Here is an 18,293-nt window from a genome sequence, read left to right as displayed (position 1 = left end):
ATGGGTCACCGTACTTAGCCGTATGTCACGTCACTTTCACTTTCAGTCACATTCACTATCCAGCTTTATAAATGAGAGTGCAGGACATTTTCCCTCCCAGGCATGTCATGGTCACTGGAATACTGTTGCCATTGAGTCTTATTAGAACTAACTCACTTATCAAGTATTAAAGCTTTGATGTGCTTTTATTTACTGATTTCTACCAATCAGGCATCTCTCTCTTATCACATGACAGCTACCAACCAGTAAAAAGCAAGCCAACAGCAATTTTTCAAACTGATTGCTTGCTAGTGTCGCTGTGATTGATAGGGTAGAGACAGTATACTAAACCTCCTTGCTGAAAGCAGAGCTAATTACGTACTGTATGTTCTCCTGGACCTGAGGACACACATGGCTGTAGCATCATCAGGGACCTCATGATCTCTGGATAGGGCAAGCAGGAACCCCTTCCCCTTTGGCCTTCTTGAACATATTCTTGTGATTTAATGCTTTGGGATTGCAATTTGCCCTGCTTTCTAAGATCTGTAATAAATCTGAGAGCTATTTGACAAAAATTATTTTTTTAGATGGATTATTTTTATTTATTGCTCAGAATGTTGGCATATCCGGACAACTGCTCCATCTGCTCCGCCTATATAACAGCCAGAGCTCACACAAATATGCCATTAAAGCGTGTCTCAAGCCTGTGCATCAAAGTACTTTATGGACTTTAAAAAGTCTATTTAATCCAAATACCATCTGGACATGAGGTAATTAGATCCCCTGCCTCACCCCTTGACCGGAATGGTGTTTGTCTTCTCAGAATGTCTGGTCAGCATAACAGTAAAAGAAGCATGTCAACATCACGGTTATATGCTGTCTTAAACATATCAGGATGCAGTAATATATCATTAGCTTTTGAAACTGTTTCAATTTCATCACGAGGTTTGCATACCTACATGTATGGGCAGGACATTTCCCAAGTACCCAGTGGAGTGTTGCACTTTTTATATCTTAGCAAAAATATACAAAGACATAGCATGTCAATCCTGATGTAAGAAAATGTAAAATTCAACCAAGCTCACATACAACTTTTTGCACCTTCCATTGCCTCCTGGTGCAGAAATATATATTGTAGCAAACGGATTCCTGACATTTTTCCGCAACCCTAAACAAAGTTTTTCTAGACACCCATCATGTTCTCTGTGGTTCATGGTTCCTCATTGCTTCTAAATCTCACTCCAAGGTAGATTCCAAAAGAGGTCTCTGCCAGGCAGGATGCAGCTATGGGCATGGTCAGTTTGCCAATAGGGATCTCCTTCCACAAGACAACTCTATGTTTCCGTGACAATTGTTTATGCCACAGTAGAAGATCAACAGCCAGATTGAATGTTTTTACAACACTAATACTAAAAGTAACACTAATCTTCAGCCTCTCTTCAAAGGAGTCAGCACAATTTAAATGTATGCTTCAGATATATCTAGCAGTAATGCAGAATTGGATATCAGGTCTGTTGGGCCATGTTATCTAATTAGTTGCTAAATGAAAGGTACTTGAATGAGGATTAGTTCCCAAAGATCCCTACAGGCTTTTCTTGAGATCTCCCACATATTAATATATGCCCTTGAGGTACACCATATTAAGAGCTGCTTTTTTGGCAACGGGACCAACATTAAACATGAATGATCCTTCTTTCTGGGGGTCATGGTGGCTTAGTGGTTAGCACGTTCGCCTCACACCTCCAGGGTTGGGGGTTCGATTCCCGCCTCCACCTTGTGTGTGGAGTTTGCATGTTCTCCCCGTGCCTCGGGGGTTTCCTCCGGGTACTCCGGTTTACTCCCCCGGTCCAAAGACATGCATGGTAGGTTGATTGGCATCTCTGGAAAATTGTCCGTAGTGTGTGATTGCGTGAGTGAATGAGAGTGTGTGTGTGTGTGCCCTGTGATGGGTTGGCACTCCGTCCAGGGTGTATCCTGCCTTGATGCCCAATGATGCCTGAGATAGGCACAGGCTCCCCGTGACCCGAGGTAGTTCGGATAAGCGGTAGAAGATGAATGAATGGATCCTTCTTTCTTTTCTTGACACCTTAAAAACGTTGGGGTTGTGCTGTAACCTCTCGCAAGCTTTCATTGAAAATAGCTCTCCTTTATGTTTTTTTTAAGATATCATGCACGAGGCACTGTGTACCTCTGACCAAGCCAAAGGTCAGTAGTCTGTCCAGTCTAAAACACCCTGTTCAATGGGTAAACAAATGGTGGGGAGATCAAATAAACAAACTGACCACTGATTGTTGTGTTCTGGCATCAGGTAAAAATAAGGGGTAGCTACCACACAGGGGAACTTGGTCATCATTTCTCCTATCGCAGCAACACCTGCAATGTGGCTTAGCACTCTAATGATGACTGACTTGGTCACTAGGTCAGGATCAATCTTGCACCATAGAAATAAATAAGAGTGTGAATGTGCATGCCTACTTCTGCAGCTGTTCCAGTCTGTGTTTTAACTCCAGAGCAGCTGAGGGTAGTGAAGTGTCCGATGCCAGACTTTGTGTTGAATCTCTGTGTGTTGAGTCTCTCTGTGTTGAGTCCCTGTGTGTTGAGTTTCTGCGTGATGAGTCCCTGCATGCGGAATCCCTCCGTGGGAAGTCTTTTTGCATTTCAGTCTGAGCCAGGCTCACCGGTGAGCCCTCCGAACCTCTCTTCCCACGTAGAGTGACCCCAGTAGGGGCAGTAGAGTTGCAAAGGGTGGTATGAGTAGTGGGGGTGGAGTGTGTGGTTAAACTAGAGTGTGTGGTGGTGGTGATTGTGGTAGGGTTTGTTTGTGGCATTGTAACACTTTCGCTGGCATGACAGACTTGGACTAAGGATGGTTGACCCAATATGGTCTCCTTTTCAAGGCAAAGAATCTGTGAACACAACACACACACACACACACACAACAGGTCTTTTAGAATCACCACAATGTAAGTTTCAAGAATTATATTTTAAAGCATACTGATACACACACACACACTCACCCTGAGCACCAGCTTGAGTTTGAGTGTGCTGTTTGGGCCAGAGCTGTTCAAGGGGAACTGCTGCACCAGAGTCATATCCTCATCTTTCAGTAAACGTGTTAATGCCACTCGCACGTTACCTAACATGCACTTGTGTTTATCGTCCTTTACCTGTAAACAATTAGAAGGTGATCTTAGATGCTGCACATATTGCTAGTCAGCTGTATACAATAGATAATGTTTAGCTCCTATAGGCATAGCTTCCACAGCTTATTAAAGACTTTATTAAAACTGAGACACACCTAAGAAGGGCTAGCTTCTCTGCCAATTTTACTCAGTAAAACGTTGTCTATGACATTACTCGGACCACAGGGATCACCTCATGCCATACCTCCAACTGTAGTTCCTGAGTGTGCGGGTTGTGAACCAGGAAGGTAAATGCTTCCTCCCACAGTGGCTCACACGTCTTATAGCGGACCTGACAACAAGACAAGACCATCTAAGTTTTCCTTTTTAAATAAATGCTTACTGTGAAATTTAAACTTTCCTTTTAAAGTGCAATATGAGATTATGAATTATCTAGCAATCACAGTACACCACACTCTATTTACATCTAAAGAACCTGAAAAGTACCTTGGGAAACCAGAAGCAAAGAAATGAGCTAAGAGAGTAAGTATGTGTCCTGGTAGTGCTGAATATAGACAAATCCCATCATCCCCTGCATATGACATGACCACAAGACTCAGAATGTCAAGACTGCACCTGATTCACATTTCTGTTTATAATGAACACTGTACTTAAGCCCTGGTCTTTGCATGTCCCATTGTCTAGCATTTGTCGTTTGTTGTCAGGTCTACCGTCCAGCTCATGTTAAGGTTTCTAAGGATTAAGCTGTCTGTAATGTTCATGTTTTGTTTAAAAATAAAAGGCCAGTACTTACATCTGGCTCAGCTCAATGTTTTCTCACCACCAGTTTGAATAATCTTGCAACTGTGGTCATGTAATTCTAAAGCAGTGGTTTCCGGTCAACAAGCCTCAGAGTAGTATCAGAGATTGTTTGTTAGAATAAGACTTCCCACAGGGGACTGACATGACTAAATGTAAACAACATTTGCCTTCATGTTAGCACTAGTACAATAGACCAAGAAGTCAAAATTGAAGCAGTCAATAAACAGTCATTTTTAAGCATTTTTCGGAAAAAGCTACGGTACCACTTCACTAAATAGATGGGACAGTGTAAATCTAATAAAAACAGAAAGGCTGTGCAACTCTGCCATGTCAAAAAGCTGACTTTGCAGCCAAATAACTGGGATAAATGTGTGTGATGGCCTTGGTCGAATCTGCGATAGTTCAAGTTTAGTTGCCAGAATTTAGCTGAATTAGCTGAACAATTTGATCAACTGAAACTCCTCTGCAACCAGATTGTGGTTTGCAAGATGATGACCGCTGGTATAGAATATTAGTATCAGTAAAGCTTGTGCTCCCTGTGGAAACCTTATCTTAACCCTAATGTCCCTACAACACATGGTTTGGCAAAAATGTGTGTCAGCATCCAAAAGGTTGGAATCTGGTTTCGTAGACAATAAACTGACATATATGTTCTGACAAACATAGCTGGTAAGATTATTTTAGAAAACTGGTGGCATAGTGGCTAAAGGCTATAAGCACCAGATCAGAAGGTCATGAGCATCGCCATGTTGTCATGGTTGGGTCCTTGAGCAAGATCTTTAACCTTCGACTCCTCTGCAGTAAACAATCAATCACTGTAGTAGACAACCACTGTATATTATGTAACCATCCCTTTAACACCCCAAAGGAATGATGTACTTGCAGCACTAATCTATACAACTGACCCATATTTGAAGCTACTTTAGAGCTGAAATGAATACATCAAGCCTTAAAACAATGGAAATGCTGCCAAGACCTTGCACTAAATGAACAAAATATTTGAGCAGGCCTTCTATAGTTTGTAGACTGAAAGCGTTTGATTGGTTAATAAAAAATAAGTAGGTGAGGAAGACATAACATAACATAGGTGAATATAACACACTGCATCCAAATGCACTGGGTTCAATTTAGTCACAAATTTGTGCAAATATTGGGTACTTCAGGAAATGGAGTAAACTTCTTTCACCATTTCATGAGTTTCCATTTAACAGATAGTTGAAAAAATAGTTAGTGTTATACACTTTCTCATCCTGACCTTGCTCTCGTACGTCTTCTGTCCGACCGTTAACTGGACGTAAGGGCTCGGGTCACTGTTCACCTTCCTCCCAGACTGCAACATTAGAAATTCGTTAATAACACTTACTTTATAAAATAGAACAATCTGATTCCACTATATAATGCTGCAGTGACTGTGTAAAGTGAGGAAAATGTTATACAGCTATGACAGTATTCTGGTGGGGAAAGTCAAATATTGTGAAAGTGTTTTTGTTGCATCATAAAATAAAAGAACCAATCAGGTTGCAATATGCAAATACAAACCAATTTATACTGATTTTGCAATATGGATTTCAGGATAAATTTGTAGACAAATTGTGTGCCTTTTTTTTCATGTCATCTACTGAGAAATAACATCAAAATAATTATAAATAAATATAAATATTGGCACCCTTGTTTAAAGGGGTTCCAACAGGATGTTTGATACCGGACCACTGGTCAAGGAAAAAAAAAGTATTTAGGGGTGCCAATAATTGTGACATAATCTTCATAACCCCTTAATACCCATCTTTACCAATGGCAATAATTATTGTCGAGCTGATTGTATATATGTGAAATCACAGACAAACATGCTGTTCCAAACACTACAACACACACACCCACACACACACACTCGGTGAAGCCCAGTGGAGTTAAGCAGGCAGGTCCGGTCATGCTAGAAAGACATGCTGAATGCTACACAGGGATGTTTTCCAAAAGCAACACTGTTGCTGTAAATAACTCTCTGTCTAAATGTATCATTAAGATCATGTTCACATTTATTATTTGTGCTCTTACATGTTTACAGTTTTAGATATAATCCTGTGTTTCTTGCTAATGCTTGCTAATGTATATTTTAGCCATCTTACTTGTTGAAACTGAAATGAAACTAGTTTATAGAGAGCATTGTAAAACAACACTGACTAACAAACACATTTGAAATGAACAAATCTGAATTAAAACCTGACTGGGAATGAGAACGAAAGACATTACAGCATGCTGTGAAGAAAAGTGGTGCATCGTTTCCTGCAGTAACGCTGATGAAGGACGAGTCGGTGATGAGGATGCTGACAGTATGGTATGTTTGAAGAAGTACGCTACCTTCAGCAGGCCTCTGTACGGATGTTTGGAAGCATCAGGGTGGAACTCAAGCTGCTCGCTCTTTGACAGAAAAACGAGTTATGTTTTTTTTTTTTTTAAAAGCCTGTGTAAAATCTATCTCAAGGTTAAAGTGTTGAGGATGTTTGGTATGTTGTAAGGTAGCGGTTTGTGTCAGAGGTGTAACATGATGGACACAGAGTCTGTACTACTCATAGTCCTCTTATTTTTCATCTCAAGGTGTAAAATTCAAAACAGAGACTCATTATCACTGGAGCTGAATGTAGTCTAATAAACATTGGAGGAGGAAGCTAGGTTCTGGAAATTAGCTGCTGCTAATATACTGCTAGATAATAAATGTAACTTATAGAACTGAGATGTTCATTATTATGTACGTTATTATATTTCCATTAAGAATCCACTGTTAAACAAATGATGCAGAACGAACACTCATCTTGGAGAAAGAGATCAGTGTGAGGACATAATGTTTTTAGTGTCTACATTTTAATTAAAAGAGAAATTCTTTTAGCGGCTTCTTTTTTCTCCTCAGGCACTTGGTGTTCAGAGTAAAAACCCAGTGTTGTGGAATGATGTTTTGTTGAGCGCAGGTTAAAGGCTAATGTATATTAGCTACAATAAGCTAGATATGTTTGAGTTTATACAAGAAGATAGGTTGATAGCAATTGTTGTTGTTGTTGTTGTAAAAAAAAAATGTACTTTTTTACTGATGGTGTCATTTTGAAATCAAGTATCTTTAGCTGTCTTCAAAGCCAAACATAACAGAGATCAGAAATTAGCAGTAGCCTAGCTATCAATTACCTATGAATGTATTAATTCTTAATTTCCAGTCATGCAAATGTCAGTATTTTCTCCATGCATTTCTATTAAACAGCTCCCCTGCCTCTGTTAATCTTTAAGTTTGTTACTTCAGTTCCATCAAGCTGTTAGATAGGTGGCTCAATGGAGACTCACAAGGAATGATTTACAGAGTGAAGACGAGTCGTCGGAAAACACCAGACCAGACCCTCTCCTGCCTCGCTCGTTACCACAGCTGATGCTGCCCTCGAACACTCTCTTCACAGGAAACAGTGATACAGAACTGCTGAGTCCTGCATTCTGATTGGTCACAGGCTTTTTATGCCAAATGCCCTTCCTGATGCAACCCTCCCTTTTTTGTTAGGTTTGGGACTGGCAATCAAACCCAGGCCTCAGCAATGAGAGCTTGGGATCCAGCCACCAGGGGACAAAAGCAATTCAATGTAATAATTAAATGTATAAATTTATATCTAATATCTTTATATAAAGCCATTTTGTTATTGTTCTCTAACAGCATACTGTATGCTGCTCTGTTATATTCCTGTTAAATAAAATAAAAATGAGCTAAATTTACTATTCATTTGCTGAAATGTTTTCAACAACAGCCTAATGGCTGTGTGTGTGTGTGTGTGTGTGTGTGTGTGTGTGTGTGTGTGTGTGTGTGTGTGTGTGCATGCATACTGGAAGGTTCCTGGCAGAGTCGAGGTAAACCATCAACAGCGCAGAAGACAAACTGTCATTGGTCCTGATACTCCACAACACCTGAGAGAGCGAGAGAGAGAGAGAGAGAGAGAGAGAGAGAGAGAGAGAGAGAGAGAGAGAGAGAGAAACATTGAGACAGTAAAAGAAAGAAAAAAGAAAGAAAGAAAGAAAGATCATGAATAGATCATAAATAGAAAAAAATACAAAAATAGAAAGGAAAGAAAGTTTGTGTGCATGCATGTGCGTGTGTGTATGTGTGTGTGTGTGTACCTGCTTTAGCTTATCAGGCTCAGACCTCAGTGAAAGCCACTCAAGTTTCAGATGCAGTTTTCCGCTGGAGGCTTCCTCTAGGTCAAACCACTGCAAACACACACGTATGTTTTAATAACAGTGGTATATATACACGGTTGTGTGAAAAAGTGTTGGCCCCTTTCTTGATTTTTTTATTTTTTCACATGTTTGTCACACATTTAAGGTTTCAGATCATTAAACAAATTTAAATATTAGTCAAAGTTAACACAAGGAAACACAACATGCAGTTTTTAAATGAAGGTTTTTTTTAAATGTTTTTATTATTAAGGGAGAATAAAATCCAAACCTACATGGCCCTGTGTAAAAAAGGGCTTGCCCCTAAACCTAATACCTGAATGGGCTGCCCTTAGCAGCAAGAACTGCAATCAAGCGTTTGTGAGTCTGTTACAGCGCTGTGGAGAAATTTTGGTCCACTCATCTTTGCAGAATTGTTGTAATTCAGCCACATTGGAGGGTTTGAGCATGAACCACCTTTTCAAGGTCATGCCACAGCATCTCAATAGGATTCAGGTCAGGACTTTGACTGTTCGCTTTCAGCTTGAGGTCACAAACAGATAGCCACAGATTGTCCTTCAGGATTTTATGGTAGACAGCAAAATTCATGGTTTCATTTATCACAGCAAGTCTTCCAGGTCCTGAAGCAGCAAAACAGCCCCAGACCATCACACTACCACCACCATATTTTACTGTTGGTATGATGTTCTTTTTCTGAAATGCAGTGTTACATTTACACCAGATGTAATGGGACACACACCTTCCAAAAAAGTCCAACTTTTCTCTCGTCAGTAAACAAAGTATTTTCCCAAAAGTGATGGAAAACATCAAGATGTTTCCTGTCAAATTTGAGACGAGCCTTTATGTTCTTTTTGCTCAGCAGCAGTTTTTCATCTTGTAACTCTGCCATGCAGGTCATTTTCGCCCAGTCTCTTTCTTATGGTGGAGTCATGAACACTGACTTTACCTGAGGCAGGTGAGACTTTGGATGTTGTTGTGGGGTCTTTTGTGACATCTTGGATGAGTCGTCTCTGCGCTCTTCGGGTAATTTTTCACCACAGTTTCATGTTTTCACCATTTCTGGATAATGGCTTTCACTGTAGTTCGGTGGAGTCCCAAAGCTTTAGAAATGGCTTTGTAACCCTGGATCTCGGCATGATGTGTAGCTTTAGAGGATCTTGTTTTCAAGAGAAAATTCAAGAGAAATTCATCTCAGGTGTGATAAAGCACAGTTAAGTTATGTTTTGGGATGGGGGGATTGTTGGATTTTGTTTTCCCTTAATAATAAAAACCTTCATTTAAAAACTGCATGTTGTGTTTACTTGTGTTATATTTGACTAATATTTAAATGTGTTTGATGATCTGAAATATTGAAGTGTGACAAGCGTGCAAAAAAAAAAATAAAAAATCAGGAAGGGGCAAACATTTTTTCACACCACTGTATATATTGACCATTTGTATTTCATTTGTAGTTACACCACTGAAGTGCACTTGGGTAGCAAACTGACTCTGGTCAATGCTGTTAAAGGAGCACACTTCCTAACAAACCAACAATGGCACCATGTAATTCTGCCCACTTTGCCAATTGTGGTGCCCAACATAGACCTGACAGAATGATGAATGAATGAGCCAGCAGAAATGTGGAGGTTTAACCCAACAGATTGGTGAACATCTAAGCCGACAGAATAGAGAATATCTGAGCCGACAGAATGATGAATTTCAGATGAAACAGAAAAGTGAACATTTCAGATCTGACAGAACGGTGTACGTCTGAGCCGACAGAATGGTGAAAGTCTGAGCCGACAGAATGGTGAAAGTCTGAGCCGACAGAATGGTGAACGTCTGAGCCGACAGAATGGTGAACGTCTGAGCCGACAGAATGGTGAAAGTCTGAGCCGACAGAATGGTGAAAGTCTGAGCCGACAGAATGGTGAAAGTCTGAGCCGACAGAATGGTGAAAGTCTGAGCCGACAGAATGGTGAAAGTCTGAGCCGACAGAATGGTGAAAGTCTGAGCCGACAGAATGGTGAAAGTCTGAGCCGACAGAATGGTGAATGTCTGAGCCGACAGAATGGTGAACGTCTGAGCCGACAGAACGGTGAACGTCTGAGCCGACAGAACGGTGAAAGTCTGAGCCGACAGAATGGTGAAAGTCTGAGCCGACAGAACGGTGAAAGTCTGAGCCGACAGAACGGTGAAAGTCTGAGCCGACAGAACGGTGAAAGTCTGAGCCGACAGAATGGTGAAAGTCTGAGCCGACAGAATGGTGAACGTCTGAGCCGACAGAATGGTGAACGTCTGAGCCGACAGAATGGTGAACGTCTGAGCCGACAGAATGGTGAACGTCTGAGCCGACAGAATGGTGAACGTCTGAGCCGACAGAATGGTTTAAATTACTTTAAACCAGATAAAGTTTATAAATGGAATAGATGCAGGAAGTGAGACAGAAAGTAAAACAGACTTTAATTACCTCTTCAACTTTTTGCTCCTTGTGAAGCTTCGTCAGATCAATCATTAGACTAGAAAAAGAAAAAAAACGTATTAATGCAAAAACACCAAACATCAAACTGTTAAAAAAAAACCTAGCAAGGACGCAGTACCTGCCCAGGAAGTCATCTTTGTCTGGGTCTTCATCAAACAGCTCAATCTCTAGATGCTGTCCAGAATATTCATACACCGTCGCCTGGAGTTACAAACACCACATGATCACTCAACATTAAACACACACCACCACAAGACATACTGTATGCTACAACAAACAAACAAATAAATAAATATTTTCAAAAATACTTTTGCTTTATTTTCAATTATTTAACACAATTATTTTTTTTCCCCAAAAAAATCACAATGCAAAAACAAAAGTAAACAAACTGAATTTGCATCAAAAACGAACAATAATGTGCTGTTAAATAATTATGTCAGCCATTGTAAATATATAGAAACAAACAAACAAATAAATAAATAAATAATACCTTTAACGTTGAATTCAAAAATATTTTATTTGTTTCTGTTTTTTAGCATAATTCTTTTGACTCAATTGTTTACATAAAATGTAGAATTATATTCCTGATAATTCCTGATAATATATTCCTGATAATATTCCTGAAAGTCACTGTCCCATTCTTAAGTACACACACTCACCTCAAACACTTCATTCCACTTGGGGTTTAAACACTCTTTAATGGTTTTGCTCTGAAAAATCTGATTAGCAACCTGGACAACTCCGTATGGGTCTGATTTGCCTTTGATCAAACCACCGAACAACTTGTCTTTCCCCTCAAGATCTTGGGCTTCAAGGAAGTGGATCCTTAATACTCCCTGTAAATACACATACACACACACACACACACACACACACACAGAAAAAGGTAACAGAGCATTAATACACCCTGGAGACATAGAAACATTTTCAAGATTAATGAACTGTGTGTTTGTGTGTGTGTGTGTGTGTGTGTGTGTGTGTGTGTGTGTGTGTGTGTGTGTGTGTGTGTGTGTGTGAGTGTTGACCTTAGGCATTGGAAACCGCAGCTGCTCCAGCTCTACGTCGCCCACTAGTGGCACCGTGATCCTGTTTGGCAGCACCAGGTAGCTTGAGATAACATCCTGGATCAGGCTGTCTGAGAATCCACTGCCAACATAAAAACACAAAGGCACCTTATGGCCTCATTTTGACCCTTTTGGCCACTTCACTAATTTTAGCTGCTTACTAGACTTTGACCCTTTTGGCTGCTTGCATGATTTTGACCCTTATGACCCCTAACTTGCTTTTGTCCCTTATGGCTGCTCATCAGATTAAGGTGCTTTTGTTTACTCACTTGAATTTGACCCTTATGGACCCTCACTTGACCTTTATGACTTATCATCACATTTTGATCCTTTTGGGCTCATTTAATTTTAATTTTGTTTCCCATGTTTCCATATTTACTTAATACTTCCAGTTTCTCTTACGGTAACACTAACAATTCTTCCTGAAAATAACAGAAGTTTATTTCAACCGTTCTTTGTATACAGTTGAGCATGTAATGTACTGGCTAACAGACTACATTTAGACTAAAGGTGTCACTGAGTTGTGTGTCCTTTTTTTCACAAATTATGATTTGTTGATTAATGTGTTAATGTTGAATGGTGTTATGAATGAAGGACGGGACACAAAGCCAGAATAATTCAAATATACTAATATAATGAGGTAAAAATTTGGGTAGTGAGTCATATCAAGCTCTCTCTCTCTCTCACACACACACACACACACACACATTTCCAAATGGCTGAAATGGCTGTGTGCCGTGAGAAAGCGTGTGACAAGCTTAATATATGACCAGGAGAATGGAATAAGAGAGAGAGAGCTGGAGTGTAAAAAGGTGTAAACACTCATATAAATCTCTCAATAATGAAGTATAAAGGTGTTACACACACACACACACACACACACACACACACTGTAGTCTCTAAAGAAACTTGATTCCACACATGAGCTGGCATGGCTATATATATATACATATATGTGTGTGTGTGTGTGCGTGTGTGTGTCCTCCACAGTTGTCTAAAAGCATCAGCTCACACACTGGACTGTCCGTCACTCGTCTTCTCCGCTCACATCTCTGTGACGTCTAAACACCAGCTGCTCCTGATCTCTGACTACGTCACTTTACAGAGTCTCTCATGAATGTGTCCTGTATTTATACCCTAGGTTTAGTATTCAATCTGTAATGTGTATGGATTAGGCAGAGAAGGTGAAGGGAAGAATTTTTTACTACAATTACAATTTCAGTTCTCATTCTCGACCAATGAGAATTTTACACGTTGTATTTTGCGTTTGTTCATTTGGGATTTCTAGCTCTAAGAACAGTCGAATGTATACACTGGCCACCAAGCAGCAAAATCCACATTGAATTAAAAATAAATGGACTGTTTGGGAGAGGAACTGAATTGCTTCCCACAAGCTACAGTGTGAGATGAACACAAAGTGAGCCCCTGACCACAGGTTTCAAACAAAACTCTTGACTAAACCTACTAAAACCTCCATGCAGAGAGATTCATGACACAAAATAAAAAAATGTATGAAAACACCATTAGAGTAGTGTAATGATGGTTTAATTCTGCTAAAAACCTGCGGAAATGATGTCAGTGACATGTTGTCAGCATATGAGGTCTGAGAGCAGCGTTAACAAAAAATTTAATCGGGCCTAACAGAGTCCTGAGGCACACCTTTAGTGACAGGAATCTGTTACTGTGTTGGAATTTTACACACTGTATCCTGAGAACAAAAAAAAAAAATCAAAGTCCTGTCTGCTGCTTAAAGGAAAAGAAGAAAAAGGTAAACTGAAAATTTAAATAATGGAGTTTAAGAGGTTCCCCGTGACCCAAGGTAGTTCGGATAAAGCGGTAGAAAATGAGTGAGTTTTAGAGGTAACTCATATACACACAAAACGTAGCAGAAAATAACTAGAGATATTTTCGAGACATATTTTGAGTTACATCTAACGACTTTGTTCCACATCCACAGGAAATGCAGTTCCTCTTAAAAATGCTGTCGGAAATATAAGGCACACACATAAGTGACTTTTGTTTGTCCAGGAAGTAAGAAAATAAAAGTCCCAGCTAACAAAACAACTACATCTTATTAAGTGTGTTATCATTACAGATTAAACCTCATTCGCTAAATGTGGCTGTTTGTTTGCACAGTGAAGGAGAGTAAATGTTGGCATATGTCTTAGATAGCTAAACAAGCTTGTTCATGGTCATTGTTAATAATCCTCACTCGACATTGATGAAATGAAACTTGCAATATTTACAGAGATGTAACACTAGGAGAACTAATGCTAGTACTAGTACTATTGCTAATAATAATAATATTAATAAGAATAACAGTAGCTCTGTTATTATTATTAATATTATTATTATTAGCAATAGTACTACACTGTAGCTATGTTTTCACAACTTTTTCATTTATAATTACCTTTCTCATGTTCTGATCTCTACAACTGAATTTAATGACAGATAAATTCCTCTGATTGGATGTTACAGATAATCACATGATCTCCTTCAGCTGATCTGAGGTCAGTTCCTGTCACTCGATTGTCGCATTTCCGCTGAACCGTGACTGACTTACTTCCAGGTTTACTCTGTTTTATACTCGATGGAGGTGTTTAAAGTTCTTTCGAGAATCCTTATCAAGATTTTATTACACACACACACACACACACACACACACACACACACACACACACACAGAGGACCTTGTATGTTTTCTTTGTTCAATTTCACTTCTTTCATTTACAAATATCTCCATCAGTGGGAAAAGAACAGCCTGTGTCTGCATGCATAAACCTCCTCTGAAACCTGAGTGGAAATGGAAGCAGTAAAAGTGTTGAGCATTTGTGCTTCTGGATAATTAAAAACTGCAATAATTGTCTATAATGTCTGCACCAGAGAATTTATAGTTTTTATACATTACAGGGACTGGAGGTGCTGTAATATATATGTCAGTCAATGACTCACATAGCATATCTGTGTGTGTGCGTGTGTGTGTGTGTTTTGTCAGCACTCTCAGGCCCAAGTCTTAAAGCGGGTCAGCAGTGTGTTTGTGCTTAGGGAGACTTTAAAATATTTTATTGTCTCAACAATTAGTAGAGCAATGTGTTGTGTCATATGGTCTTACGGATGGTATAAGAAGAACAATGTGGAGCAAACATCTCTCTCTCACACACACACACACACGCGTACACGTACACACATAAAGACAAATATACCAATATATAATTATTTAAAAGTGTGTAAAGCTCGGTATATTGATTAAACCTATATTGACTGTTCTCATGAGTGTCACTGATTGGCTGCATGAATCTACAGTCTGCGGTAGAAAGAAATCAGCCTCAGGCATTTACAATATATGAACTCCTGTGTCCATGTTGATGACTGAACGACTTTATCATCTCTCTCTCCACACTGGTTCATCCTAGTAAAACCGTCTATCTCCATTCCAAAAGTTAAACTGAATCTAAATCAATCTGTTAGCATGCTGCTGCCATTACACCATGTTCAACATCTCCCTCAGGGAGCCATTACTTTTACAACATCACACAGCAGCTGCTCACAGTTAACACACTTGACTGAGTACATAACAACAACTACACACTTAAACTGAGCTGTCTGAGTCTCGCTGGCTAGCTTTATTCTTCTTCTTCTTCTTCTTCTTCTTCTTCTTATTATTATTAATTAATTAATTAATTAATTAATTGATGTATTTATTTATTTATTTTTTACTGGATGATCCTTGGGTTAATAAATATTATTATAATTACATTTTGAAAATGAATGGTTATAATAAATTCATTTTTATTTTTTTAATTAATTAATTAATTCAAATATTTAATCAATTTATTTTATTTAGAATTAAACATTCATGTATATTATTGTTATTTTTCTAATATATTTATATGCACATGCACAAACATTAGCTACATTACATTTACACTGCATGTTATAGTGTATTTTATGCCGCTGCCAAATTCTGGATTTTGATTGGTCGTAAGGTCAGAAGGAGCTGCTGACTTTTACATTGCTATAGTGCGGTTTCAATAGTAACAGCAAATGTGTTAGACTTAATTGCTGCTTTAACATAACCGAGAACAGGAACTAACTCGTTTCATGGATGTTCCGCTACATAAAACTGATAAAAAGTGTGTAAAAATTGGGTCCCTCTTCACTAAAGAGATAACTGTAATTATCGGTATAAATTGAGCTGTTCATTGTTTGGCTAATTCTTGACAAGCTTGTATGTATTGTCAGTATGTAATCTAAATGTCTGTAAGCGGAGCTTAATGTCAGCTGATGTTTAAATGGTGACATTTCTATAACAACGATCAGAAAAAAAAACTGCTTCATTCCTTTCAAATTTGTCATGAAATCTTCTAGAATAAGTGTGAAAATTTCCATATCCTCATTTCATCTAGTGCTGAATTGAGCTCTTTGGTTAAAGAACATAATAAACCCAGAAAATGTACTTTCTTCACCTTTTTGTGACTCTGCGGCTTGCTCTAAATGATGTCTGTTCCAACTGTCCATGCAGTAACTCCCCGGAGGAATGTGGGGAAAAAAGGCACTAAAAAGTAATCAGAGCTCTATCTTGACAGAAATAACTATTTAAATCCTGAAACTGTAAGAACCTTCATTTTACGCTGAGTCATACGAGCAATTAGCGTTGGAAAATAACATATTAATGTGATGCTAATCAGCTGGAAACCCACGCTCACAGGTTTCATCATTCAGTCAACAGCTCTCGCTTCATAAAGAGCCGAACTGCTAATTCCTGAGGTGAATCCAGAGGGAACAAAGACCCAAATGTTAGCATTTGGCTAGTCAGAGTCTTTACAACAACGTCAGTCATTTTTACCATGCGTCTGCTTGCTAGCTATATTTATTTTTGGTATCAAACATAATGCTATCTTTAACCTAGCAGTTAAATCTAGCAGTTGTGATGTGATGTGTATATTTTAGTCTTGCTAAGTGCAAACCAGACATCTGGCTAAGAAGCTTACAGGCTATGTTAAGTTCTATAGCTTGAAATGCTCTAAATTGTGGTTCAAGTTGTAGTTTTAAGTCAGATATTAGCTACACTTGCTAATTTGTCTCATACAGACTGTAAATAATCTGATTAGTTTCATTAGATTAAAACTAGCTGTATGGCTAATTAATCATAGCTAGAAGTTAAAATACTAATGCGGCTAGCTAGTTTAAGTAATCTAGCAAGTCTTAAATTTATAATTTAGCTAGCTAGCCAAATGATCCATGTTACAATTGATTAAAATAGCTAGCTATCTTCCTAACTAATGTTATCTAGTAATTTACAAATAACCTGCAGAGCTAGCTATCTTGCCAATAGCTAATTAATTATAGTTAGAAGTTTATTAAAGCTACGTATCTAGCAAGTTCCAAATGAATTATCTAGCTAGCTAAAGACCTCACAAATGCTATTAAGTAAGGCACATGTGACTAGTCTTGCTAGCCTTCTGATTAGTTAACTAGAATTAACTAGAAAGTTAATAATAATAATAATAATAATAATAATAATAATAATAATAATAATAATAATAATAATAATAATAATAATAATAATAATGGAGTTACCAGTATAGCTAATTATACTGTACACAGATAGAGGTTAAAAACACAGCTAGTTAATTAAAAACACAGCTAGTTAATTAAAAGTAGCTTGCGAGTCTCAAATTTATGAAGTCTCTAGCTGCAGTATTACAGTTAGCTAGTTAGCAAAAACAGCTGTTACATGCAGCTACATAGCTGTGCTGGAGTGAGACTTACTTAAGTCCAGGAATGTCCAGGATGTTGGTGAGTCCGGCCCAGCCCACATCCAGGAGCTGAAACAGGACACGCTTTATTAAGAGGTGAAGGAGAAAAGCTTAACATGCAGAAAGTTAGAGCTGCAGAGTCTGTGTGTGTGTGTGTGTGTGTGTGATGAAGAGACAAAATGTGTGATTTACATATAATGAGGTGTTATAGATGCAGTTTAAATGCTGATTCAAGTGCAATAACACACACACACACACACACACACACACAAACACACGTGGGGATCAATATAGTATAACAGCCTACAAGGTTGTGCTGCTGCTGCGGAAACCAGACTGCAACATTACACACACACACACACACACACACACACACACACACGCACGCACACACATACACAGATTTCCACATCTATCTCACTTTATATGTTTATGTCTTTCTCTCACACAGTCCATCTTCTTATACGATCTGTTCATTGGTTTTCTATCTATTATTCATTTGCATCTCATTTGCAAATTTTTTTTTGTTTTTCTCCCAATCAAATAACAACCAGATAAACCAATAAAGCAAGACAGCGGTCTTATATGGAGTCTTATCGTCCAGAACATTTCTCTCTCTCGTGCACGTTCTCTTTTACATCCTCACCCTCACTATCTGTCACTCTCTCGGTCTCTCTCTCTCTCTCGCGCTCTCCCACATCCTTGCCCACACATTGTCTATCTGTCTCTGTCACTCTCTTTCTCTCTCTCTCTTTCTCTCACTCTGACACACACACACTGTCACACAAATGCACCATACACTTCCTAACGTTACTGTTCAATCTTCTGTGAGGGGCACAAGATTGTAGGTTGAATTGAAATTTTCACCTGCTTAATCAGCATGCTCAGC

At 38.8% G+C, this 18,293-nt stretch overlaps 1 protein-coding gene across 1 annotated transcript in view; it reads right to left on the bottom strand.

The window, feature by feature from the left end:
* esyt2b (extended synaptotagmin-like protein 2b) overlaps positions 1-18,293 on the bottom strand; it is a 42,270-nt gene that overhangs the window by 9,500 nt on the left and 14,477 nt on the right. Inside the window, exons 7-18 of the mRNA XM_060875296.1 lie at positions 17,418-17,473; positions 11,607-11,727; positions 11,241-11,417; positions 10,700-10,782; positions 10,570-10,618; positions 8,064-8,153; positions 7,773-7,853; positions 7,248-7,349; positions 5,179-5,253; positions 3,367-3,453; positions 2,997-3,146; positions 2,455-2,885 (exon numbers count right to left, since the gene is read on the bottom strand). Coding sequence (XP_060731279.1) covers positions 2,455-2,885; positions 2,997-3,146; positions 3,367-3,453; positions 5,179-5,253; positions 7,248-7,349; positions 7,773-7,853; positions 8,064-8,153; positions 10,570-10,618; positions 10,700-10,782; positions 11,241-11,417; positions 11,607-11,727; positions 17,418-17,473 — 1,502 coding nt within the window. The remainder of the gene's footprint in view (positions 1-2,454; positions 2,886-2,996; positions 3,147-3,366; positions 3,454-5,178; positions 5,254-7,247; positions 7,350-7,772; positions 7,854-8,063; positions 8,154-10,569; positions 10,619-10,699; positions 10,783-11,240; positions 11,418-11,606; positions 11,728-17,417; positions 17,474-18,293) is intronic.

The sequence above is a fragment of the Tachysurus vachellii genome, chromosome 7, assembly GCF_030014155.1.
Source record: "Tachysurus vachellii isolate PV-2020 chromosome 7, HZAU_Pvac_v1, whole genome shotgun sequence".
Classification (NCBI taxonomy): domain Eukaryota; kingdom Metazoa; phylum Chordata; class Actinopteri; order Siluriformes; family Bagridae; genus Tachysurus; species Tachysurus vachellii.
Note: the sequence above shows the minus strand (reverse complement) of the source record. Positions and strands in the feature narration are given on the sequence as shown.